This window comes from Fistularia commersonii, chromosome 16, assembly GCF_037954325.1.
Source record: "Fistularia commersonii isolate RoL2024-O1a breed Wild chromosome 16, RoL_Fcom_v1.0, whole genome shotgun sequence".
Lineage (NCBI taxonomy): Eukaryota > Metazoa > Chordata > Actinopteri > Syngnathiformes > Fistulariidae > Fistularia > Fistularia commersonii.
This window is the reverse complement of record NC_141299.1, coordinates 10,079,270-10,104,624: the sequence shown is the minus strand read 5'-3', so window position 1 is coordinate 10,104,624 and position 25,355 is coordinate 10,079,270. Positions and strand designations below refer to the sequence as shown.

At 40.4% G+C, this 25,355-nt stretch overlaps 1 protein-coding gene across 4 annotated transcripts in view; it reads left to right on the top strand.

Annotated features, from left to right (window-relative positions):
• The window catches only part of tle2b (TLE family member 2, transcriptional corepressor b), an 85,080-nt gene that overhangs the window by 42,286 nt on the left and 17,439 nt on the right, over positions 1-25,355 (top strand). For 3 of the 4 annotated variants that reach the window (XM_086162465.1, XM_086162463.1, XM_086162466.1), the window contains exons 5-9: positions 14,579-14,641; positions 17,850-17,924; positions 19,853-20,033; positions 21,210-21,226; positions 23,980-24,117. In XM_086162465.1, the coding sequence (XP_086018591.1) occupies positions 14,579-14,641; positions 17,850-17,924; positions 19,853-20,033; positions 21,210-21,226; positions 23,980-24,117 (474 nt within the window). The remainder of the gene's footprint in view (positions 1-14,578; positions 14,642-17,849; positions 17,925-19,852; positions 20,034-21,209; positions 21,227-23,979; positions 24,118-25,355) is intronic. The other variant, XM_086162464.1, reaches the window with a different exon arrangement.

Here is a 25,355-nt window from a genome sequence, read left to right as displayed (position 1 = left end):
CTATAAGGACTTTACACTGCTGGATGTGGTTGTATTCAATGCCAAAGCACTTCTGGGGCTTTGGTAGTCATTACCTGTATTCCTTACAATGTCCTAATTGTAATCTTCACGTATATTGTTTGCTCATGGTGTCAGGCAGCTTCCAGGTACAAGGATGTAGATGTGAGTGTTCCATCAGGTGTGAAGTGAGTGGAGTGATGTTACTAATGCGGTAGGATGTTGAAAGCTAAAAAGAAAAGGCATTGTTGATGCAGCCGGAGGGCTGTTGCCTGATAGCAGTACAGCTGTGGAAAATGTGAAAATTGTGAGAAAGTAAAACCCACAATTGAACAGGATATTTCCTTTATCACAAGCAAATTAAGGAAAGGTACCAATCAAGAAAATGGGTTGTTCCGTAATGTTTTGATTTCAGGTTTTCAGATTTCCTGGATGACTGAGAACCTCCACAGACATCTATCATACATGAACTCAAAAATGATTATACATTTCATTGGCAATACCTTCTTTAATATTAAATTTACTTAATTGGGTAAATGCGTTAAAACTGTGCACATTTCCGTGTTAAAGGTATGTATTCATACTTAAATTGGATTGTGAAATTGAATTTGTATTTGCATGATAATTAACTGATGTTTGGGATGTACTGCTGCATAATCTGTTCACATTTTAGTAGCCTCATAAAGTAGCAGCAGCTGAGAAATGAGAGTGCTTGAAAGCATCTATAACCTTGTGGGGGGTTTATTTTATTAAAAAACAAACAAAAAAAACACTTTAGGTCCTCAGTAAATCACAATACTTGCTAAGCATGCACACATTTTTCTAATACAGGGGGAAACTAAGAAAAGAATCTAAAACAAAACATGACTGTGTCCTACTCAGCACTAATTTAAGTTTATCTTATCTTAAGTCTCACAAATCACAAATACAACTTGTATTTCATTTTTCAAATATATAGTATTTTTACGTTGCTATTTCTAAGAGTATTTCAATGTACATAATTTGTAGATTTGATTTTATACAAGATAGGTTTAAGCCATATCAGTTAAATTTCTACTGTGTCAGAATAGAAGTTAACTTGAATGAGATCAAAGAAAAGGGAAATTGTTGATAATACAAAATGTACATCACTCGACTGTACATTAATGAAAATCTGCTGTGCCCATTTCCTCCCTTTTTGTCAGGCGATGCAAGTGCGACAGCTCATGTCATTTGACCTTTCACATTACATTGGATTAGAAATCCAATCTGACGAATGAATATCGTGAAATGTCATCCTTTATAAGAAGAATGTGTCAGTCTTTTGCCTCCCATGGTAAAACATTTTTAAATATCCACTATTTAAATGTTTGAGAAACCGTCACTTTGCTGAAAGATTTCTTTTTGTTATATTGTCCTTGAGCGGGATGGGTCACTCCTAGTTAGTAACTAACTCCAGTAATAGGACCAATATATAAAAGCTGTATTTATGGCTGAATATGTAAAACATACTGCATAAGTAATTATTATGCAAACCTCATGGCCATAAAAGCTACATTTCAGTAATAGTTTGAAATGCATAATCTTGCAGGATACGGTCTTTACATACTGTATCAGAATTCTGTGCAGAGTCGGCATGGTCCAAAGAACAGGCAGGATATTACAGGAAGCTGTGTTTGATAGTCAGGATGTTCGGCAGCCAGACTGTTTCCCGTGTGGACTCCTGAGGACAGATGAAGCAGCTGGCTGTCCTTCCTTCCTGCTCCCCTCTTTGATTTCACCACAACATGAGGCCAAGTGTGGGAGTTTGTGTGTTGTAACTGCGAAAAGCCGAATCGCTCTTTGCACACTTTTTATGTGATAGTTCCTGTTATATTCTAAACAATGGTATTGCTGGTAATGCACAGCATTTTGCAGTTTTCTGGAACTTTTTTTTATTTTAAAGGGAAAAAGAGACATGAAGTGATGTGCATGGAAAAAAAAGGAACAAATTGAAATGAAAGAGACTGAAGAAGACTAAGAAGAGAACAGGCACAAGAGGAAGATCACACAGTGGAACTTCTGCCTGTTTTCATTTAAAAAAAAGTCGAAAATGCGTGTGTGCTTACATGTGTGCATGCATGCGTGTGTATGTGCGCCTATTTAGTCATAGAGGTCTTCATGCATGTCTTGGTTTATTAGGTCAAAGTTGTGACCTGAATCCTCTTCTCTTTTAGGAGAGAGAGTGTGAGTAAGCAATGTCTTCATTTTCGGCTTGAGAGTGAGCCATTATAGGTTTTTTTCTCCTCTATTATTCCACCTTTTCATTTTCAGTCTGTTTTTCCGTCCCCTCTCCCTCATCTTGTCTCGCTCATTTCTACTGTCATCACAGTTTATGTATTGTTTTTTTAATCTTTAACTCATTATATTTAGAAGGCAAGACTAACACAGGCCTGTATATTTGGGTCAACTTGAATAGCCTTTGCAGAGGTCGAATGAATGTGTATGGCTGTTTATGGCATTTATTTGCACTTCCTGTGATCAGTGGTGTATGTAGTTCCCTCTTTGTAAATGTTGTAGCATCTGCGTCGTGTGTGTTTGTTTGTTTGTGCTTGTGTGTGTGTGTCTGTGTGTGTGTGTGTGTGTGTGTGTGTGTGTGTGTTTGTGTGAGTGAGTACACAGCTTTGATGTTTTTCCCTTTCTCTCTCTCAGAGCTCATTTGTGAATAATGACACATAGACAGTAGAATAGAGTGATATAGCCCTTTAAGAGTGATATAAAATAGGTTCAGAGGGAAGAAAAATAATCAAAAGAGGGAAGACAATTATGAAGAGACGGACAACAATAATTAAAATCCCAGTAAACTAAACCTTTTACCACAATGACTTTGTCTCCATGGCAAAGGAGCACAGAGTAGCACTAGACTTTATTGGCTTATCTGAGTATTTGTGTTTGTGTGTATTTGTGACTCTAGCAGCATTTAGAAGCTTGTGACCACTGTTTGGATCAGTCCAAACTCATTGCCTGGATTTGCAAAATATATTAATAAGTGTCAGCAGATAAAACAAAATCTGCTATGTGTTATTTCAATGCAGTATTACAATTCATAAACACATGCAAACAATCGAGCATCATTTGGACGGGAAACTTCAGATACTTACTTTGAGAAAGGGTGCGTGCTGTATGGATTGCAGCTTTTTTTTTTATTTCAAAACAACAGAACAAAAATGAATGCACATAAACCTATGCGATAATGAAAGATTTTTCATGCCGATTTCTTTAGTCCATGGCCATTGCTTTTTTTTCTTGTGACGTGTGGATCATATTTATGAAAAGTTCATGAATTATTCGAGCAAGAGAAAGTAGTCAAAGAGCTGAGTACAGATTGCAACTGTGATTGAATTTGATGTAAATGAATTTTCTTGTTAACATTTCATAAGGCTTATAAGTTACAAGCAGGTCATGGCTTGTTGTTTGCTATATTAAGTCTACTACATATTTGTGGTTAAATCGCTCACTCAGGACAAAGAAGCTCCAGTTTGACCAGGCAGCATGGTTGATAATCTTAAAGCCTATAAGTGTCGGGCCTTTATCATGGGTCTCGTTCTTCCTGTCCCGTGCCCATGGCTCAGAGTTGGAATTCCTTTTCATTGGTATATTTGAAAGATTCATAGATTTCATATTTCCCTCAGTGGTAATGGAAACTCAAGCCTTCATTTGAACTGTCTCTAAATTAGTTGAATAAATAAGATAAGATCTTATGACACTTTTAATCAAAAAACACATTGCTAGGATAACCAGAAGGAAAGCAACCCCTTACCCCCCATAATGTTGTGGTATACTGTTGGATTACATAAGCCATATTATATGTTGATTTCTTAACTTGACTAGCATTTTCTTTGTTCCTCATGATTGCTGTGAGGTATAAATGATAGTGAAGGCATCAGGGACATAGTTGAAAATACAACATCGTAAAAAAAAATATAGCAATGCTGTTTCCATTGCTCATTTCTCTCATTGAATGAAACAATGACATATATTTCAAGATGAAACAAGGTGATCCTTCAGGTGGACCTGTTGTCCTTCACCACACGGGAACTCCAGTGCTTCCATGACACAGATAAAACTTTGGTTCATGATAGCACATTATTCAGTAGCATGTTACAACTTTATTTGTGTGCATCAACATCTTCAGATCTCTGGCAACTCTTTGTCTGGTTTTATTGCCGGAGAAGTTAGTTTTGCACCAAACCACCCTGTCAATGCAAGCTGGTGAGGTGGCACAGTCCGAGTCTGGTTAATAGCTTGGTGGATGATATAGCCAGAGAGCGAGAGAAGTACATGTTTGTAAAATTACAATCCCAGCTGTGATGGAATTAATTGGATATAACTATCAGATGCCCTATATATGTGTTTTTTTTTTCAAGCATGTGTTTGCCTGTGTTCACAACTATTCTGTATGCTGTGGGAACATAAATGGATCTCTTTTCTGGAGCCAAATAGGCAAAAATAAAACGTAAAGTTGAGCTATGAAGGGCACACAAATCTTAACCATCATCATCTCTTGCTCTCTCGTTGTCCCCTCTCTATTGTTTTTTTTTATTATTTTCCTTTCTAAATGATACTCCTGCACCTTCTGCTGCTTCTACTGGTTCTGCTCTGATGGTTGAATAAGTGCGTGTGTGTGTGTGTGTGTGTGTGTGCGCACACTCTTGTTGTTCCCATGCTGTGAGGCTCTGCTTGCTCTGTACACAGCTCTTTGTATGTGTGCTCTTTTCTTTTCTGTTTGGATTGGTTTTCAGTGTGCCCCTGTTGCTTTGTGTTCATCTGTATGTGCACATAGTCTGCTTTTTGTGTGTATGCCTTTGAATTTCTGCAACTGTACTTGTGTATTTAGTTGCATGTGTGTGTATGTGTGTGCGTGCGTGCGTGCGTGTGAGTGTGTGTGTGTTTATATTTTGCCCTTGTGTGTACATGTTGTTCCCCTTTTCCTTTCTTTTTTTGCTCTCCCCTTCCCAGTTTCTCTGCCTTTCCTTCCAGAATAGAGGGGCCATCAATCAGAGGCAAGGGGGCTAAGGGAGAAGGGGAGGGAAGGAGTCCTGGGAGGAGGAGGAGGCAAAGTGGAGGAGAGGAGTTGGCTTTGCACCAGGGAAGACAGGCTGGCACGCTGCCTGGAAGAGAGCGTGAAAGAAAAGAGAGAGAGAAAGAGAGAGGGAGAGAGAGAGACAAGACTGAGCAAGAAAGAAAAGACAGTGAGTGTGGAATGAGAGAGGCAGGGCAGAGAGATAAAGCAAAAACGGAAGAGAATGAGAAGATGAGAAGGTGGCAGTGAGGGAGTGCCAAAGAGCAGGGCTATAAGTGCACTGAAGGAAAACGGACCAACAGGACACAGAGAGCAAGACAGAAAAATGAGCCAGCAGAATAGAGAGAGTGGGAGGTTGATTGCGTAAAGAAAAGGAGGAAAGAGGAGAGATGGAGGATTGGAAGGAGGAGGGAGCAGGGACGGCTGTTTTCTTGAACGGCTCTGTGCCAGCAGCCCTAATCACCGGGGGTGATTACTACGTCATTGGTTACAAATATTTACCTTAAACTATTCACAGAGGGAAGGGAAGAGTGGTTCAACTTGACAGCAAAAAACAGTGGTGTGTCCCTGTAAGTCTGGAAAATCTGCTCTGCAGATGGAGTCATGTGACTAAATCAGGCATTGTAAAGAACAACACACATAGGAGAGCACTTTCTGTCTTTTTTCATTTTGAAGAATGTACAAATTTTGCTATATAATTCTGCCAATGTAATTGTCTGCCTCCTCCATACTTGGTACAGACGATTAGATTTTGATGAAAACATATTATTAAGGTGCATAAATAGATGTTGCAAGTGAAACTTGGAGGCCCTGACATATATTGTAGTGATTCCTACAACAATCTTTTGAGCTTTAAGAGAAGGGGGGCTGGGTGTGGAGGTGAATTGTGATTACTTTATAGTTTCACTGAGACACTTTATAGTTTATGGTTTATTTTATTTCTAATTCCGCCTTTTCTTTTTATTATTTATTACTGTTATATTTTCTGTAACTCTGGCACAACAATTTCCTTCGGGATTAATAAAGTTGTTCTTATCTTATCTTATCTTATCTTATCTTATCTTCTCTTCTCTTCTCTTTTCTAATCTTATCTTTGTTGGTTAGAAATGGGGATGTCCTGGGTAGCCTGGGTACTCATCCATCCATCCATCCAGCCATTATCAACCTCTTTTCCTGCACTTAGGGTTGCGGGGATGCTGGAGCTCATCCCAGTTGTCTCTTATCGAGAGGTGGGGTACGCCTCGGACCGGTTGCCAGTTGATAGCAGAGCCACATACAGAGATTCACATATCATTCACACATCTGGGAAATTTTTCCAATTTATTCATATTAACCTCCTGCATGTTTTTGGACAGTGGGAGGAACCCGGAGGAAACCCACACAGACATGAAGAAAACATGCAAACCTCTTTCCGATGTGGGAATCTCACCAAGGGCCCTTGTGCTGTGAGGCAGAAACGCTAATCACCTTTCACAGTGCCGCCTTACTGGGTACTATTGATAAACCGAATACTAACCAATATATTATATTTTCAACTAAGGTCCATCCATCCATCCATCTTTCCATCCATCTTCCCCCGCTTATCTGGAGTTGGGTTGTGGGGGCAGCAGCCATATCAGTGAAGCCCAGACCTCCCTTTTCCCTGCCACATGGTCCAGCTCCTCTTGGGGGAGCCCAATGCATTCCCAGGCCAGCCTGGAGACATAGTCTCTCCAATGTGTCCTGGGTCTTCCCTGTGGTCTCCTCCCGGATGGACCTGCCTGGAATACCTCCCCCGGGAGGCATCCAGGAGGCATCCTGACCAGATGCCCGAGCCACCTCATCTCTTCTCTATGCTGAGGAGCAGTGACTCTCCACTGAGCTCCTCCCGGATGACCGAACTTCTCACCCTATCTCTAAAGGAGAGTCCGGCCACCCTGCGGAGAAAACTCATTTCGGCCTCTTGTATACGTGATCTTGTTCTTTCGGTCACTACCCACAGCTCGTGACCGTAGGTGAGATTGGGAACGTAGATCGACCGGTAAATTGAACGCTTCGCCTTCTGGCTCAGCTCCTTCTTCACCACGACAGACCAGTTCAGATTCCGCATTACTGCAGACCCCGCACCAATCTGCCCGTTGATCTCCTGCTCCATCCTCTCCTCACTTGGGAACAAGACCCCAAGGTACTTGGACTCCTCCACTTGGGACAAGACCTCTTCCCCAACATGGAATGGGAACGCTACCTGATTTTGGTTGAGCACCATGGTCTCGGATTTGACTGGTTGGGCAAACTTCCATGCCCCCCTGAGGGTATAGAGCTGGTCCACAGATCCACGGCCAGTATGAAAACCACACTGCTCCTCCTGGATCCCAGGTTCAACTACCCAGCAGAACCTTTTCTCCAGCACTTGCTGAATAGACCTTACCAGGGAGGCTGAGGAGTGTGAGCACACCCTCCGATCCCCCTTTTTAAAAAGGGGGATCACCACCTCTGTCTACCAGTCCAGCAGCACTGTCCCCGACATCCATGCAGCAGAGGCGTATCAGCAGAGGCATGTCAGCCAGGACAGCCCTACAGCATCCAGAGCCTTGAGGAACCCAGGGCAGACCCCATCCATCCCCGGGGCCCCGCTACTGAAGGGCTTTTTGACTGCTTCAGCAACTTCAGCCCCGGAAATAGGTGCGTCCCCTGGCTCTGTTTCCTCATTGGAAGGTGTTTCAGCGGGGTTGAGGAGGTCTCTGAAGTATTCCTCCCACCAATTAACGTCTCGACCTAAGGTCAGCAGTGCCCCGATCCCACTGTACACAGTGTTGACGGAGCACTGCCTCCCCTTCCTGAGCCGCCAGATGGTGGACCAGAATATCTCCGACGCCCACCGGAAGTCATCCTCCATGGTTCTCCCACGGTTGAGTTTTTGCCTCAGCAGCCACCCAGGCCGCATACGGCTTGGCCTGCCGGTAACTGTCAGCTGCCTCTGGAGCAGGACTCAATTTCCCCTATCTCCCTCGGGACGTGGTTGTAGCTCTGCCGGAGGTGGGAGATGAAACTCCTCCTGACAGGGGACTCTACCAGACATTCCCAGCAGACCCTCACATTACGTTTGGATCTGCTAGATCTGACCGGTATCCTCCCCCACCATCGGAAACCAACTCACCACAAGGGGGTGATCTGTTGATGGCTCCTCCCATCTCTTCACCTGAGTGTCGCAAGACTTGCAGCAGCAAAACCAGCGACACAACCTCAAGGGCGATCAAAGAACTGTGGCCTAAGGTGCGTTGGTGCCAAGTGCACCTTTGTACCTGAACGTAGTGTTAGTTATAGACAATCTGTGATGAGCACAGAAGTCCAATAACAAAACACCACTTGTGTTCCTCCCAGTCACCCCTTTCCAAGTTGCACCGTCATTGCCTACGTGAGCATTGAAGTCTCCCAGTAGTTCCACAGTAGGAGCGCTCTCCAGGACCCCAAGAAGGGTGGTAAATTTAGCTGTTGTTGGGTGTATAGCCTCAAACAACAGTCAGAACCCGTCCCCCCACCTGAAGACGGGAGGGAGGCCACCCTCTCCTCCGCTGGGTTGAACCCCAATGTACAGGCGCCCAAAGCTGCCCGGCACCTCTCATCGGTTGTAACTCCAGAGTCCAACTCCCTTCCTGGGCCAAGTGAGTGGTGAGCCCTGGGGAAGAAGGACCTATGTCAGTCCTTTGGGCTGTACCCGGGCGAGCCCCATGGGTGAAGGCCCGGCTACCAGGCGCTCGCCATCGAGCCCCGCCCCCGAGCCCGGCTCCAAATGGGGTTTCAGGTGGCCCACGTCCGGACAAGGGAAGACTTGATCTTGTTTTTCGTCTTTATGGGGGGTCTATATTGCTAAGAGATTGTTTTAAGTCTGGTTTAAATAATTGCCTGAAATGCAAATAGAAAGACAAAATAATGTTACAAAATAATTGCAAAATGATCAGAAACAACCCATTTAATCCATTACTATCACACATTGGTAAAATAACTTTATAGTGTTTATTATAATCTCATGAGCTCTTTTTGTGTGTCATTGCTAGGGGTGATTTGTTTGCTTAAGTCACCTGCAATGTTTGAATATTACACGTGACTCATTCTTGATCTGGTGCTGCAGATCAATGCACTGCTGTAGATGCGTGATGCCGCGGACTGTTTGTGTGGCGCCTGACCCCAGCCAAGGCAAAAGGTTATGGTATTGGATATCAAAAGCAAAGAATTGTAGTCTTTGTTTGTCCTCATGGGTGGCTCATGAAGTTCTGGAAAGGCCCACATATCACTAGTTTCTTCCATATTCACAGTGCCTCAGTCACCAAGCAAAATGAGATGCTGTTAGATTGCAAACAAATGTCATCTAACACTGATCATCATCTGGGCCAATCCCCAGGTTTTGTTGTCTTATGTGATTGGCAAAAGCCTTTCAGCATCAGCACTGTTCTGTAAAATTTACTCTTAAACATTTTGGCACAAAAGAGGTGTTTTTTTCCATAAAGGGAATGAGAGAACCCACATTTCCACCACCTTTTAGGAGGTTTTAGCTGCAAGAGGTCAATAACCTCAAAATCACAGCTCCTGACTGCACTCCTCTCGTCCAATGTTACACACACAAGAATTTGGGCAACTTGTTTTTCCTTTTTTTCAGAAAAGGTTGAGTGTTTCACAGTCTTCTGATCAATTTGAGGTTGACATGAGTTATTAGCTGTTATTATCATGCATTAAGAATTCAGTTTGATGTGTTTTGGTCTTTCGTTTTCTCCACCCGGTCCCTGGACAAACCAACAGCTATTTATTGACAAGCCAGCAGGAGGAATAGTAACAGAACAGGAGCTAAGTGAGATGGCAGAGATTTTTTTGTTATGGGCAATTAGTGAAGAGAGACCGAGCGGGGTATCACTGTCGCACCGACACGCAAAAACACACACGTTTTCCCCGTAAAGCTCAGCCGTGGGGAGGCTCAGGCTGGCATCGCTGGCAGTGCCTGAGCACAGAGTGCACTGGGCAGCGTCTCCTGCCTCCTGTGCCAATCTTATCCCATGCTCATCACATTCAAATTCACCAAGCTTTATTGGCAAGATGAATGCGGTCACTGTTGCTTGTTATCATGCTTCAGGACCAGATACAATGCTGTTGACTGAAAGCTAAACCCGAGTTTGTTTTTTCTTCAACACTTCTTCTGAATTTGCCCATGTTTCTTCACCATCTGTCGACGGTGGCCTATTTTTCGAGTGACTATTGTTATTTTTTTAAGTGTACACAATGCCGCATCTACACACCTGTCTCTTCCAATCCCACTTCAGTTAGTCATTTTATGTATTTCCCAGAATGCATTTTGACAGCCATCACATAACAGGCAGGGGAAAGTTTGACCTGCAGTGTGTTTTAAATCTGAATGTGCTGTGAGCAGTAGCTATAAAAAATTGCATATTAAGGGATGATTTTTTTTTTTTTAGCAATGTTTGATTCTGGTCTCCTTTTTGGGATTTGTGTTTGTGCAGTCGCTTTTCTCTTCGAACACAGGTGCAAAGTGTTCGGGAAGAAAATCCATGCTGTAAAAGTATGAATGAAGTTTACACAGTATTGTAAAAATATCTCATGATGGAAAAAGTTATTTTCATTTTGGCCAAATTAACAGTTTATCCTTTGGATTCCTTCACAAACCAAAGACAGTTATAATGACAACTCGCTGGTAAAAGCTTGTTGACTCTGTCGTTGAGGTGTTTGAACAATCGGACTGTTTTCTGTGTCGACTGCATAGGGCCAAAATTCTGCATTACTTTTTCCCCTTGGACTGCAGCAGAATCTGCTGGCAACAGATTCTAGTGTTTTCAACTAACAAATCATTTTAAATGAATACACTTGTAGTCACTACCTTTGAAAGTGTCCATTAGCGTGTATTTTAACAGAGCTGAATTTGTTCTGGACCTTACTTTGTCCATGTGCTGTTTTTTTGGATGGATAATCTACAAAATCTCATCGCCTCGTCCTTGGCATTGATACCCCTGTTCAACTGGCTCATACATTTGGAAGCAATACAACAGACTATAATTTCTGAATTTGCAAATGAAGTTCACTTTGTGTGTTCTCAAAGTTTTTTTTTTTTGTCACATTCTCAAATAAGTATTTATTGTGAGATGGCGTAAACACAGAGTAACATTTCTGTCTGTCTTTGCACATGCTGGCATTTGTGTGTTTGTGTGTGTGTGTGCGTGCGTGCGTGTCACAGTTTCACACACCCCAGGTTGCATCATTGCAAAGCATCAAGGCACCGTAATCTTATAAATGTTTTGAGGGTGTGATTGTCTTCCTGTAAATTATCTGACAGAATGACAAGTCTTAGCTCGCCCGTTTGGTTATGTGCGCATTCACGTGTGTGTGTGGTTGTGTGTGTGTGTGTGTGGGCATATGGGCATGTGTGTGTGCATTTGTTCCTTAGGCTCTGACAAGCTAATATGTGCGGCAGTCTGAAGAACAGACTGTTCTTATCTTGCAGCTACTTCCTTCTTCCTCCTCGTGCCCTTCAAGCTCAGGCCCTATTTTGATTATTTGTTTTTCAAGAGAATAATCTGGGGAATCTTTTCTTCTGTAAATTTAACACCGTTGTCTGCTCCTTCCTCTCCCCTACATTTTATCTCTCTTTCAGCTTAAGCCTCTCTTTCTTGCTTTTGCTTTGTCCCCATTCCAGCTGGCAGCATATCTGCCCTCAGGTGTTTATTGACCAACCCACCCCCTCTTTTTTTATCTAACCATCTTTTCTTCCCTCTATCCGTTCATCCCTCTATCAGTCTAGTCTTTGCCAGCGCTCCCCGATGGCTCTGCTTTGGCAGGGCTGTGGAACGAGACTGTGCTGTGTTGTTTCTGACACCTGGCTTGGTTCAGATGCTTTCAGTCCAGCTTACTTTCATTCTATTGTAAAACCCATCAGACGATTGGCTGCATTCGCTCACAGCATCATCCAGTGTGTCCCTGCCAGGACAGGAACTGGCGGGGTATCCTTGACAACATTGTCCTCTAAACACATGTATTACAGTAGATATTCAATACTTTTTAGAGTTTAAAAAGAAAGATGCAAAATTATTTGCTGTTAGATTAAAATATGTACTTTTTTTTTCTTTTGTAAATCATTGATTCTATCAATGTAGTAGGTGATATGAAATGATAAATGAACCACGGCAATATGTTGTTGTGAGGAAAGATAGAAATGATGGGTAAACCACGAGAAAAGGGTGTAATATTTGCAGTGTATGTGAAAAAAGAATTACTGTGATGTGTTTTGCTTGAGTTGTCTATGTTGTTAAACACCAGCCTAATTTTTGATACCCTACCCTTATTTAGTTATTTTAATCGTATCGGTCAATTTACTGATTAAATTGTTCTTATTAATGAGTTGTTTCTCAGATCCAATAGCTTGGAAAACATTTATTTGGCTAAAGAGCTTGTGAGGGATACTTTTTTAACAAAGAACAGATGCAGCCATTGTATGACTGTGTGAGGATCTTTAAGGAAAATTACCCTGCGGACCGTATGAATCCTGTAAGTTCCTTGTGCCCTATTTTATTTTGTAGGTGCATCCAAGGGGAACTGAATGAAAAAAGCAAGATTAAAAGAAATGGGCAAAGAGTTGTTTCAAAAGAAATTAACTCAGTGGAACATACAGGAACCCAATCAGCCTCAGTTTGTTTGGTGTATTTCAACTCCTTCCAGAGTGAAAGCCTTTCTCTCCATTGCTGTCACTAGCACACACACACACACACACACACACACACACACACACACACACACACACACACACACACATTTGTAATGCTTGTAACTGTAGGTGGAACACATTCACCCTTACATGTAGGATTTTTAGCATAACATAATAAAGCTACAAATATGTCATCTAAAACAGATAGTCTTGAAAAAAGGCATATGTCACCGGTTTCCTGTTTGAGCTCTGAACCTGCATATCTGGTGTATTTTTGTGTGTGTTTTTCAAATTTTTCATTTTTCTCACACACTGAACAAAATGGCAATAATAAATAAAAATAGTTTTCCTCTTCATTGGACTGAACTTGTAAAAGAAATAAAGGTGAGGATGGAAGGGTGCAAGCATTTATTTAGTTGAAGGGAAAAGATTTTTAGCACCAAGAAAAAATGTGAGGGAATTTAATTATGGTGAAATAAAAAGCACACCGAGGGAAAGAACAAAGAGTAAGTTAATGTCCTCTTCCAGTAATGAAACTGTCAATTTTCTCTGCTTTCCTGGAAAATCATATTTTAAGAGGTATGCTTACGAGCAGGATTTCGTCCTATCACAAATAGTCAAAGTCATCGTCCTGCTGCAGTTTTCATCAAACACCAGAAGAAATATGTAAACAACAAACACATCTCATTCATGAAATTTAAATTAAATTTTCATAAGCACACTATCAGGAATTATAAACAAGAAAGAAATAGAAGTTTGCATTTGACCGCTTTTAATTTGGTAAATTATAGTCCTTCTAATCCTTGCCATTGAGATTTTTAGTTTTTTTTATGCCTTAATATGAGTGTGGTGAGGACCTTTAAAAAGGGTGAGAAGGAGTAATAGACAAAAATAGAAAGATGATAGAAAACAAGACCCTGCCATCAAAGGCAGAGGAGAGCAATGAGAGATATAGAGGGGGAAGAATGAATAGAGTAATAATGGCTCAGTGTGAGAGCTGTTGTGGAAAAGAGAGAGGGGCTGAGTGAAGAAGAGAACAAAATGAGGCTAAGGGCACTCAGACAGATAGAATTAGACACACAGCAGAGGTTCTCTCACTTTCTCTCTCTCTCTTTCTCTCCGTCTGTGTGTGTGTGTGTGCGCGCGTGGCCGCGTGCGTGTGTGTTTTGAAAGAAAGCTCGAGTGTGCGTTATGATTTGATTTGTTGTGTGCAATTAGCTGTATTTTGTTGCTAGGTTTGTGGGTGAGGGGCTTGTGCGTGCGTGTGCGTGTGTGTGCGTGTGTGTGTGTACTGTGTGCACATGCGGCATGAAACTCAAAACAAAATGTTATTCACCATTTCCAAACCAAGAAAAAAAAAAACATTTTAATGCTCCTTTACAAGTTTTGAAAATGGAGAAATGTAATGGTGCCAAAAAGACTATGGCAAGTGGAGAGCCTGAGAGAGAAATTTGCAAAGTTCTTTTTATGAACATATGCGCTCCTGCACTCTTGTGAGTTCGAAAAGAGAGAAAAGCGAGGAAGATGAAGATTGAAGCAAGTTAGAGTGGCCGAGGCTGAGCTAAACGAGAGTGTGATTGTGCTAAAAGACTGGATGCTGACTGGAAGCCCTAATGGTACCTCTCCCAACTATGCTTTTGCAACACACCCCCGCATTTTTTTCCTTCCTCAGCACTAACAGGTCTCATCATTCATCAGAATGATGTTTTTTTTTTTTATGCCACGCAGTCCTAATGCGCTGTGAAGGTGTATCATATGCTCTGTGTTCATTATGTATTTATAATCTTACAGTATATGACATGATCAAATATCCTTTTTCTCTCTCTCCTCCTGGCTCTCTTGCTTCTTTCCCTGCATCACAGGCAGAGATTGTGAAGCGTCTCAGTGCCATCTGTGCACAGATCATCCCTTTCCTCTCTCAAGAGGTAAGTGTCACTGTCGCCAGATGCATACACGTGAGCATGTGTGCACATACAGTCCTCTCACCACAAATAATCAAGAGATGATTTTTGCCATTGATTTACATGGATGATGGTTGGTAGAAATGGATTACAGCTACTTATGATAATGTAACTGAATTTTCTTTGTTTTTTTTTTTTACACATCTCTTCTTTATATATTATATTATATATATATTGTTTTTTCAAGTGTAACAGTTCACGTTGAGGAACTAGCCCTGACATGATCCCAGCCGGACCAGATCTACCTGTCAGAATAAATAAAATTGATTGGTTCCTAACTTGTCTACAATTAAATAGGCCCAGACTATAAAGTGCAGATGAAAATATACACGGCAGATAAAATAAGGAAACCTGACAGCTGATCACAGCGACTTGTTTTAAGTTCTGAATAAACGAAATGCGCGCAAAAGACATTAAAAACAAAATGAGTGAAGTACAGGAGGAAAAGATGAGTGTCCAAAATGTTTGTCTTTATCAGTTACTAAAGCACTTGTTCCTCACAGAAAAAAATTTAGTATACAGTATTCTATATACTATATTCTATAGTACTGTATGCTAATTTTCAGATAGTTGTTTAGAAACAAATTATCTTGGATGGAGCTGTTAATAGTTTACATGTTATCAGTCGTCACAGAGATGTGCATTTGCACAAAGATCTACTTCAACAGTTAAAAAGTAACACATTCTCAGACTCAGTAGTTTATGAAATTAATTTTTAGCACTAGCAGTTTTTCCCATAGTACAGTAATATTTATCAAACAGTACTTCTACATTATGCATTTGTTTATATAATACATTCCTCTTAATGATAAAGTGAAACCACTTTTGGATTAGGGTGTTTTTTGGGAGATTTTTAATAAGCTATAACAATTTTACCTTGTTCACATGTTACAATAATAGAAATTAATGGAATTATCAGAAGGACATCAGTAATAGTAAGTGGCAGTTTTTAAAATTACCTGAAATCACAACCAGGAAGTTTTAGTTAGGCACAGACGTGCACACCTGAACTCAAAAATACTTTTCAGTGTAAGACTACTGCTTCATAAATGCTTAAACTAAGTTTTGTAGTGTGATTAAAATTTTGATTTTAATCAAGATTTGATTTTAATCAAGCTTTTCTTAGTATTTTGATTAGAAAAGCCTTCTAGTAGTCAGGAACTACATTGTACACTTGGATGATAACCCCAAACAGTATGTGCTGCTTCTGTATCCCTTTTATTCCAGCTGTTAGAATGTCTTTTCCACCGTCCCAGACAAATAAACAAATAGATACAAAAGGGAAATACAAGACAGGATTTACTGTCTTTTCTCTCTCAATATATCATATTAGAAAAGACATTTATTGTCTTGCTTGCTGCCGGATAGATGAGAAGATTGATTACCCTTGTTTTTTTGGGTTCTTTTTCTTTCGGAAAATGTGGAGCTACAGTAACCATGGCAGCCCCTTAGCTTAGCACAAAGGGTAGATTGTTTGACTCCCGGAACATTGAGGTGCTGATAGGCTGATATTCCTCTGGCTGGTCGGGGCCAGGCGAGCTATCTGCAGCTTTTGCGCCAATATTCCACTCATCCACAGGCTGAGATTTCATATTTATTGCACCGTTGAGGAGGTGATGTTAATCATTTCATTCAAGGGAATAGCGCATAGCTCAAAAGTTTTAATTATGAAATAAAAGGGCAAATATACTAAGGGACAGAGAGGGAGAGGGAGGGATATTTTAGGGTGTGCTTCTAAGTGATGTAAAAGAACAGCTTTTCATCAATGTTCAAACCGTCTAATGTAGGTGTTGGTGCGTATTTTAGGTACCAGTAGGTTCAAATTCAGTTGAGTATTTGAAATAAGTAAAAACACTTTTAAACCTACAAAATATAATCTGTAAACCTGGAAACTTTAAAATTGATACAAGTAATATAACAATGTAGCTTGGTGAAATCAAATCAAACCTTGTGCATTGTATATGTTTATTAATACAAATCTCAATTACAATGCATTCACTGTGGGCAGCAAAGTTTGGATTTTCTTTTCTTCGAAGAAACATGTTAATTGCCTTACACTTCACACTAAACGCTTTAAATCTAGAAAGATTGTTTGTGTGTCAAATCTAGAACATCTTGTTTTTACCTCCATGAACTTGACACTTTGTAATTTTCACCAAAGTTGTTTATCCAAGGACAATACAATTTGAAGTATCAGTGCCACTGAAACCAATACAATACAAAAGTGGTTTTGATCCTCAAGGAATTATGTTGTCACAAACTCTGGGGCCCAATATCTTGCAATCAAATAAAAATTTCACAAAAAGAAAAGGACCGATAGATAAATCAAATGGACTGCCTTGTGAATCAACGTTATTTTTGCAATTACTCTTTGCCTTCACTAATTTCCACATATATACTAGTATTTGAATACTTTGTTGAATTTGCACTCGCTTGATATAACCAGACACATTTTGAAATAGAATGACTGCTTTTCAATATGTTGTCATGATTCTTTAAACGAATGTTTATCTCTTGCTTGTTAGTTCAGTTCACTGTTTTTTTACCGCGTGTGCGTGCGTGTGTGCATGCGTGTGTGTGTGCTTGCGTGTGTGTGTGTGTGTGTGTGTTTCTGTATGTGTTTTTTTTGGGGGGGATATTTGACTGTGGATCGTTTATGGGTGTGTAGAAACTGAAGAACAAATCTGCAAACACACCCCTTTTGCCTGAATGTGAGTGTGTGCTGCTGATTGTGCATCCCTAAAGACTAGAAGGTCATGCCTCTGTCAGTTTGATCAATATTGACAGTGTGTGTGTCTTTGTTTATGTGTGTGTTTTTGCACATGCGTGCATGTACATGGGTGCGGATGTGGACATGTGTACCTGTACTTTTGTGTTGGTGTATGAGTATGTGTGTCGATGGTTGGGAAATGTGGAGTGCCTTTGAGTGTGTATTTACAGTACGTGTGTCCCCGCACTGACTGGTATGGTTGACTTGCTTAACTGTAAATGTGCAATAGTATTGTCACCTAATCCAGACATATACAGTATATTTTACTTTATACAAATCTGAGAAAACTCCCTTTCATAATTGCCAAATATTTCCCTGAAAGTCATATGCTGTAATATTGTCTTACCTTTTCTCCCCTGTGTTTAATATGCATATGCATTTAGAATTTTTCTGTGTGTTCAGCATCAGCAGCAGGTGGTCCAAGCAGTGGAGCGGGCCAAGCAGGTCACCATGGCTGAGCTCAATGCCATCATCGGAGTGAGTCACCTCAGCTCGTGATAACATCACAAATACATACTTTACAGAATGCACATATTTAAGAGGAATTCATCATATCATATATATACATATATATATATACTATGTAACATAAAATATATTAATTAAAGAGTCAATGCATTTATATACCGCAAGCATCTGCATTGCATGCAGACTCCAGATAGCAGTCAGATATCAAGATTCAGTCAGGCATAGATCATCTTCGCTAGAAGATGCTTTTATAGCAAGCTAAAAGATTAGCAAGGCAAATGGACAGTTTCATAGTGTTTCTTAAATAAGAACCAACCTTTGATGGATCATTTTTTATATCTGATGTTTTTTCGACATATTTTGCAACAAGTAAAAAAAAGTTTAAAAGATAACAAATATGTGGATGTAGAACCAGACATATGTACAGTATGTTTTGCTTGTTGATTGTAATTTTATGCATCATTTATCCATTGCTAAATGGCATTCATTGATGAATGTAAATGACAATGATATTATTTGTTCCATGCCTTATTTCTTTGGTCTTCATGTTCCATGGTGGAAAAATCTCCGGTCCAGCTAAAATAGTTAAAAATATATATATTTCAAAAATATTTTTAGGTTTTATTTAAATCAATTACTGTCAAATTGATGTAATACTATAATTAAGATTACGAAGCATTAAAATGTTTTTAGTCATCGCCTCAACGGGCAATTATTATTTGTCTTAAATTGTATCCTGGATTTATTTAATTATATAACAGAAAAGTCCTTGAGTCAAGTCAGTCCTTCAACAAATTAGTATATCCTCTGTCGTTATAAATAGATAGTTCTCATCAGAAGATTGAAAGCAAGGTTGTTGTATTGTTGCGTTTTTATTTATTTTTTTCAATAGAAGTGTGCTAAATTCGCACTGTAATCTGAAGAGCGGTTCTTCACTGCTAAACAAGGAACTTTCTTTGACACGTGCACCAATACCAAAACACCACACAGGCCTGTCACACAAACTGTTCTCCTCGCATATGGGTTGTGTACACACATGCTTATACAGTAGTAGCTGGGGCTTTCTTAGGCTTGTCAGAGCACTGATCACATTACTGCCTACTTAAAGCCCTTTGTTCCTCCAACACTACAACCACCACTGTTTCTAAGGTGTGTGCTTCTGTGTGTATGTGTGTGTGTGTATGGGTCTAACTCACCGGCTTGACAAAACAGCACATGAAAACACATTATAATGCTCCCCTCAGGTTAATAGCCTTCCTTTATCAGTCACTGCTCCTTTGCTCTCATTTTTTTTTTCCTTTTTGCCTTCTGTTTGTTTTCTCTTGATCCCTCCCTCCCTTCCATTCATCCTTTTATAATCTTTTACGATTTACTTCTTCATTATTTTGGCACTGTCCTGAATTTTTCCTTCCCATTGTTTTGCTGTGTCTTATCTTTTTTTCACTCTGTCTCTGCTGCATTCTGTCTTTCCGTTTCATACTCATTTACTCACTCTTTATGTCTTTTGCTTTCAATTCATCTCATGTTTTTAGCTTCTCTCTCCCTCCTTTGTGTGTTTTTGTGGTCTGTCAACTCCTTTACTCACAAATAATATTTTTTCTTCTTTTAAATCTCTGCTTTTCTTCATCCTGGGGGTCTCTCTCATCTCTTAATCTACTTTAAAATCTTATCCTTCTTTATTTTCTTTTTTTCTGGCTCACTGTTGTTTAATTTGTGGCTCTGATTTCATTCACATTGTCCCTTATTTCGATTTCTCTCACCCCATTTCCTCACTCCATTTAACCTTTTTTTTCTCTTTACTCTCTTTTGACTTTTATGCTTATTTTTTTTTCCCCTCTTCTCTTTTTACCATCTTTTCTAACCACTTACTCCCCTTGTGTGACACCATTCCTCCCCAACCAACCCTTCCCCGCTCCTGTCTTTCCCTGTGGCCACAGCAGCAGCAGCTCCAGCACCTGTCTCACCACGCCCCCGGCATTCCTCTGACACCGCACCCATCAGGCCTGTCTCTAGGTGCGGGGAGCTCAGGGCTTCTGGCACTGACGGGAGCCCTTGGCGTCTCTGCCCACCTTGCCTCCAAAGATGACCGCAACCACCTTGATCCTGAACATCTACGAGGTAATGATATTTAAGATTAAGGCAAAGTGTTCTCTTTTAGCCGTATTCAAACAGGAAGGTATGTTCCTGCCATGAACTGACTGTATCCAGTTAATGAAAACAAATCAAAAAATATAAATTTATTCCCAAATATGATCCAGATCATCCGTTTTTTCTGATGTTAAGGCAAAACAAAGAGAACCTTGAAATGAAGACTGCAGAAATAAATCAGAGTTAAAACAACTTTCCCATTGAGACATTATTTCCCCAAACCATACATAAATATAGTGGTCAGAGGCAAATCACTGCCAGACAATGTGATATTCTTAAAGTCTTTTATTCTTGTTTTATCGTTTAAAATCAATCATAGAGTTGCCGGAAATCTGTTTTATGTTTCTGTCAGCTGGATGTTTTCTCTTTTATTTCGTATCGGAATGGACTCATCATCAAAACTTAATAGCTACACATTAATGAATATCTCAAAGTATCATTGTAGCGCTAAAACTATTCAGCAATGCTCTACATCATTCAGTGCAGGTGTAGCCTGTCCAGAAACTAACCATTGGACTTAATTTGAACTTCCTTGTTTGGATTACTGTCATAATATGGACAGACGTAGTTATAGTCCTTGTGTAAATGCAAGAGAAACGTTTTTCCCACTGAACTTTCATTCACCCCCAATAGAATATCTTATCTTTTGCTCTTTTTCTGGCACTGTGTCAAGAGACTTTCTCATGAATAAACACAGCTCTAGAAAGGGAAAAAAAGAAGGTATGAGTGAGAGTAAAAAAGGAGAGAGACAGAGAGATCAATGTGTTCTTATTGGAGCATTACACATCTGGGTGAGAGCCTTTGGAAGTCTGCAGCTGTGTGCTTTTTGGTTCTTACATACAAGAGAAAGAATGAGTGAAAAGAAAGCGGTAGTTGAAAGAGTCAGCAGGGGAAAACAGCGAGCGGTGCCCGCTCGGAGAACAGAGAGGGGAAGATGGAGAGGGGAGAGGTGACTGGAATCAGACACAATAGCTGGTTTGTGTATTTATTAGAGCGAGCAGTCACAGTTCAGCCTAACCTTGGCTGACTGGGGACTGTTGTTACTATTATCAGGGACTGACGTCAAACTTTATCCCTTTTTGTCTTTCTCTTTCTATCTTTTTCTGTGTCTCTTCTCTTTCCCTCCCTATCTCCAAACCATCCCAGAGGGAGCACCCAGCAGGGTGAGTAGTACTATGTGTCTGCATGTGTGCGTGTGTGTCTATGAATGTGAAAAACTGAGAGAAATACAGCTGCACAGTAAAGTGGCCTATAATGATGGAGCTCTGCCAGGAGTAGCGCAGCTCAACGCCGGCACAATAGTTCTTCAGCACTCTCAACCTCGAGCTTCTCCAAGTCTTCTACATTTGAGCTCTCAGGCTTTCACTGTTATCTGGTGGAAAGTACAAATTCAATGAATGGGTGAACAATGAAGCTCTTCTGTAGCACTTGAAATATTCAATGTCCTATGTGTGACTTGAAAAAAAACCTTTGTGACAAATACTGTCCAAACTGTTCCATGTTGTCTACCAAAATGAGCAATGCTGAAAGTATTTGCTTGTACAATACATATGATTGTATCCGATGTTTATGTGTGTTTGTCTATTTCTGTGTTTGTGTGTGTTGTCAAGGAAACCTATAGAATTTTTATTCGTCAAATATGTGCCCTACCCAAAAGTGATTAATTTCATCGGTTCCTAAAAACTGAACACTGACCAATCTTATGTAATTAAAAAACAAGTAAGGAGAAAGAAAACACATATTCAGCAAATATTGAATAAATTACAGGAAAGAAATTCTTTATATTATCTGCTTGAATCCTGTGTGGCATAAAAATGTTGATGTAAATGTCATTTACCCCATGTTTTTTGCAAAATGCCCATTTTTGTCTTTAGCCTTGTAGCTATACCGGCATGCAATTGTTCGCTTGTGCACCAAGTTCAGTTTAACAGATAAATGGCAACCTGCACCCCTTTGGATATGCATGCATTGTTAGTCAGGGCATAACTGCCGTCAGCATGTTGGTAATCACAATTTTTTGCAGTAGTCTTTAGCCGAACATTTAGACCTAGACTACGACATGCACTGAATTGTTTGATATCTCTTTATTCTTTTGTCATATATTATTTATTACACTGAAAAGGGTCACATTTCCCAGTGATTTGTAATGTGTTTTTTTAATCTTTCTTAATGATCTCTGCTTGCATCCTGATTTCCTCATATTTGGTTTACAATAACACCACTATTCCCACTGAGGGAAACACAATGGGTTAGTGTCACGCTTATGTGTCTTAGTGTAACCACTGCAACTGCTATAAAAGAAAACCAAAGTATTGTGGATTGTGAATTGATGAACGGTCCTCAAACTCTCCAACTGACCGACTGCTGGGAGTACCTAGTGTGATGCTTGCGCAAGTGTTGCATATCACAAACTCAGAGAGTGTGTTGTAGCACTTACCTTTCATTAGACCATAAAGGGGAATCTGACCGCAAGAAAAAGATTCCTTTTCTTGAGAGCCGCTGATGTTTACTCTTTGGTATAAGCAGCGAAGAAAGATAACCAATTTCGTGGTATTTTCAGTAAAATACCAACAGCAATATAACGTGCTGTCGTGATGCCATTATTCAGAAGAGCTGTCAATGAAAAGGACAGTTTTTGGCTTAAAAGATTGTCTGATAAATCAGTTTTTTTGAGTAAAGTGTGAGAGGTGAGAGGTATTTTTAAATATATATTACCATAATTGATACAATGAAAAATGGACTGGAATGGCAAATATATACATTTGTTCATTTGGCCTTGGAGGCTTACGCATATTCCCTGTCACCGGAGCTAGAAATGTACCCATTTATCGCCTGAGGAATTAATGCAGTGCAGATGGGCTGATTGAAATTCATTGGATGTTGATGGCTTGTCCTGTTCTTGCTGGCTGCAAATTGCTCTGCTTTATGGAAGATGTAAGTCTTGTGAACACTTTACTGTACTGGCTACTGGCTGCAGTGGACAGCTGGCCTTCATCAATGTAACTGTTGATAATTGGGTGACGGTGGAGAGTGGGAGAGCAGAGGGTTGGAGAATGGGAAGGGAAAGGGAAAAAGCAAGGCGCGACCAAGAGAAAATAAAATAAATAAAACAAAAAAAAGATTGGGAATGAGAGTTTCCAAAAAAAAAAAAAAACAATAATCATTTCAGGCCTTTTTCTCTCTTTTGGGCTCATTCTGCAATGATCCTTGAGCATAATTCATTCAAATACAATCCTGATATTTGAACAACAGGAAAGAGAATGTCTTAAAGTTAACATTTGCGCTGAACATAGCCAAAGCATTATCACGTTTTGGAGCAGAGAAGAAGAGTGAGGAAGTGAGAGGGCACATCAATCAGCGTTTGTCCGGTCGGGAACTGCACTGGTAAAACATCTTGGAATTTTAAGTGGAGGGGAAAGAAAGGGCAGGGAGAGGAAAACGGGACTGAGAAAGAAAGAAGAGAAGGAAGTTTGTTGAACGGTACTAAGGTCCATTGTGTGATTTCTCCTCTGCCCAGTATTTCTTCCTGTCAGCCTGTGGGCACCTTCCTGTGACTCATCGCTGTGTTAAACCTTACTGTTCTTCTCCTTCCCGCAGGAGGACAGAGAAAGTGGCCTTTTTTTCAAACCGCTGGCCTTTGCCCCAGTTCAAAAATAAAATGCTTGATAATTTGCATGTGAGAGCCTCAAAATAAGCAAGAAAGTGCGTAAAGAAAGCAAGAAATTACCAAAATAAATCAAGAGAAATGAGGATCTTCTATGGGATTTTTATGTATCCAAAAAAAACCAACATGATATATACAAATATTGAGTCACATTTTTTCCAGTCCACCTTCTTTGTGTGACATCTATCTGACACCAAAGTCCAGTCACTGAATGCTCATTTCTCCTCTACTTTCTTCTGCCTCTTTTTCCAGAGTAAGTCAGTGTCATCTACAGACAGCCAGCCCCCTGAGGAGCGTCAGGGTCCATCAGGAGGCTACTCATCTCAGGGAGGAACAGAGGCCAAGAGGAGACGCTGTGATGACAAAGAGCCCCTGCCGACACACTCATATGTACATGTTTGTGTTTGTTTGTTCATATTGCCAAAAGTGTCAGATGTGGTTCACTCAGAATACAACAAGACACAACAGAAGTGTATTCAAATGAGCAATGAGCATGAAAACCCATTCCATAGATTCACTTGTGTGAACATTATTTACTGGGTCATTTTTCGGAAACACCGATATTCACAGCACAGTATAACACCATAAATGTGTAGTGTGTGTTTGTGTGTGTGCGTGCATTGCACGTGCATGCATGCATTTGTGTGCACAAGTTGCATGAGTGTGTATGTATGACATTGCTTATGCCATTATAGTGCACACAGGGGTCGGGGGCTAGCGGCCAATTAGAGTCATGTTTGTTTTGGATGGGTCCAGTGGGGGAAAGCAGGGAGCCAGAGGCAATGTAATGCCAGTCGAGGGATGGCCAAAGTAGATAGCCGTAATGAATGTGATGGCTGTGTGTTTGCAGTCTAGAGGATTGATTGACACTTGGAGTCTGTCTGTGTAAGACAGCCTCTCGCTAAATCAGTTTGGCATCTACAACACAAGTCCAATCTTCCCATTAGCTCAGAGAGAGAACAAGCAGAGATAGTTTCCATGTTGTGAATATTTTTCTTCCCTCTCTCTCTCTCTCTGCCACGCCACATCACTGCTCTTATGTCTATTAGTTAGCCTTCGCTTGTTTGTATTTTCTGTCTCTACATCTCTATCTCTCAATTTCTCAACTATAACCATACGCTCTTTTTTTTATACCCACTTTCATTTTTCTTCCATTTCCCTTTTCTTCCATCCTTGTTTTTGTTGGAGGAGAAACCTGTAGACATGGGCCTGACTGTATAAATAGGAACTGATGTCACTCTACACTGATGTCAATAGGAATATCAGGCCGTGATCATATCAAAGCACCGTTGCTATGGTGACTAAGTGCCATCCTTCTCACCCCAGAAAAAGGGAGAGAGAAAGAGAGAGAAAGATGGCTAGCAGGGAGAAAAATGTGATGTGGGTGGTGAAAGTGCAACAGTGTACGAGAAAGAGATCAATATGGTGTTTGTATGATGCACAGTGTGAGAATATATGCTGTATATTATCTCTGTTAATTACCGCACCCTGGATATTCATTGAGAGGAAGTGAAGAGCGGGTTGTGTTATTAATCTATACGTGCATGGATGTTTCCATGGTTTTATTTAAAATTGTCTGCGACCTGATATTTGCATGTTTATCTAGATGAGCCATATACATCAATATT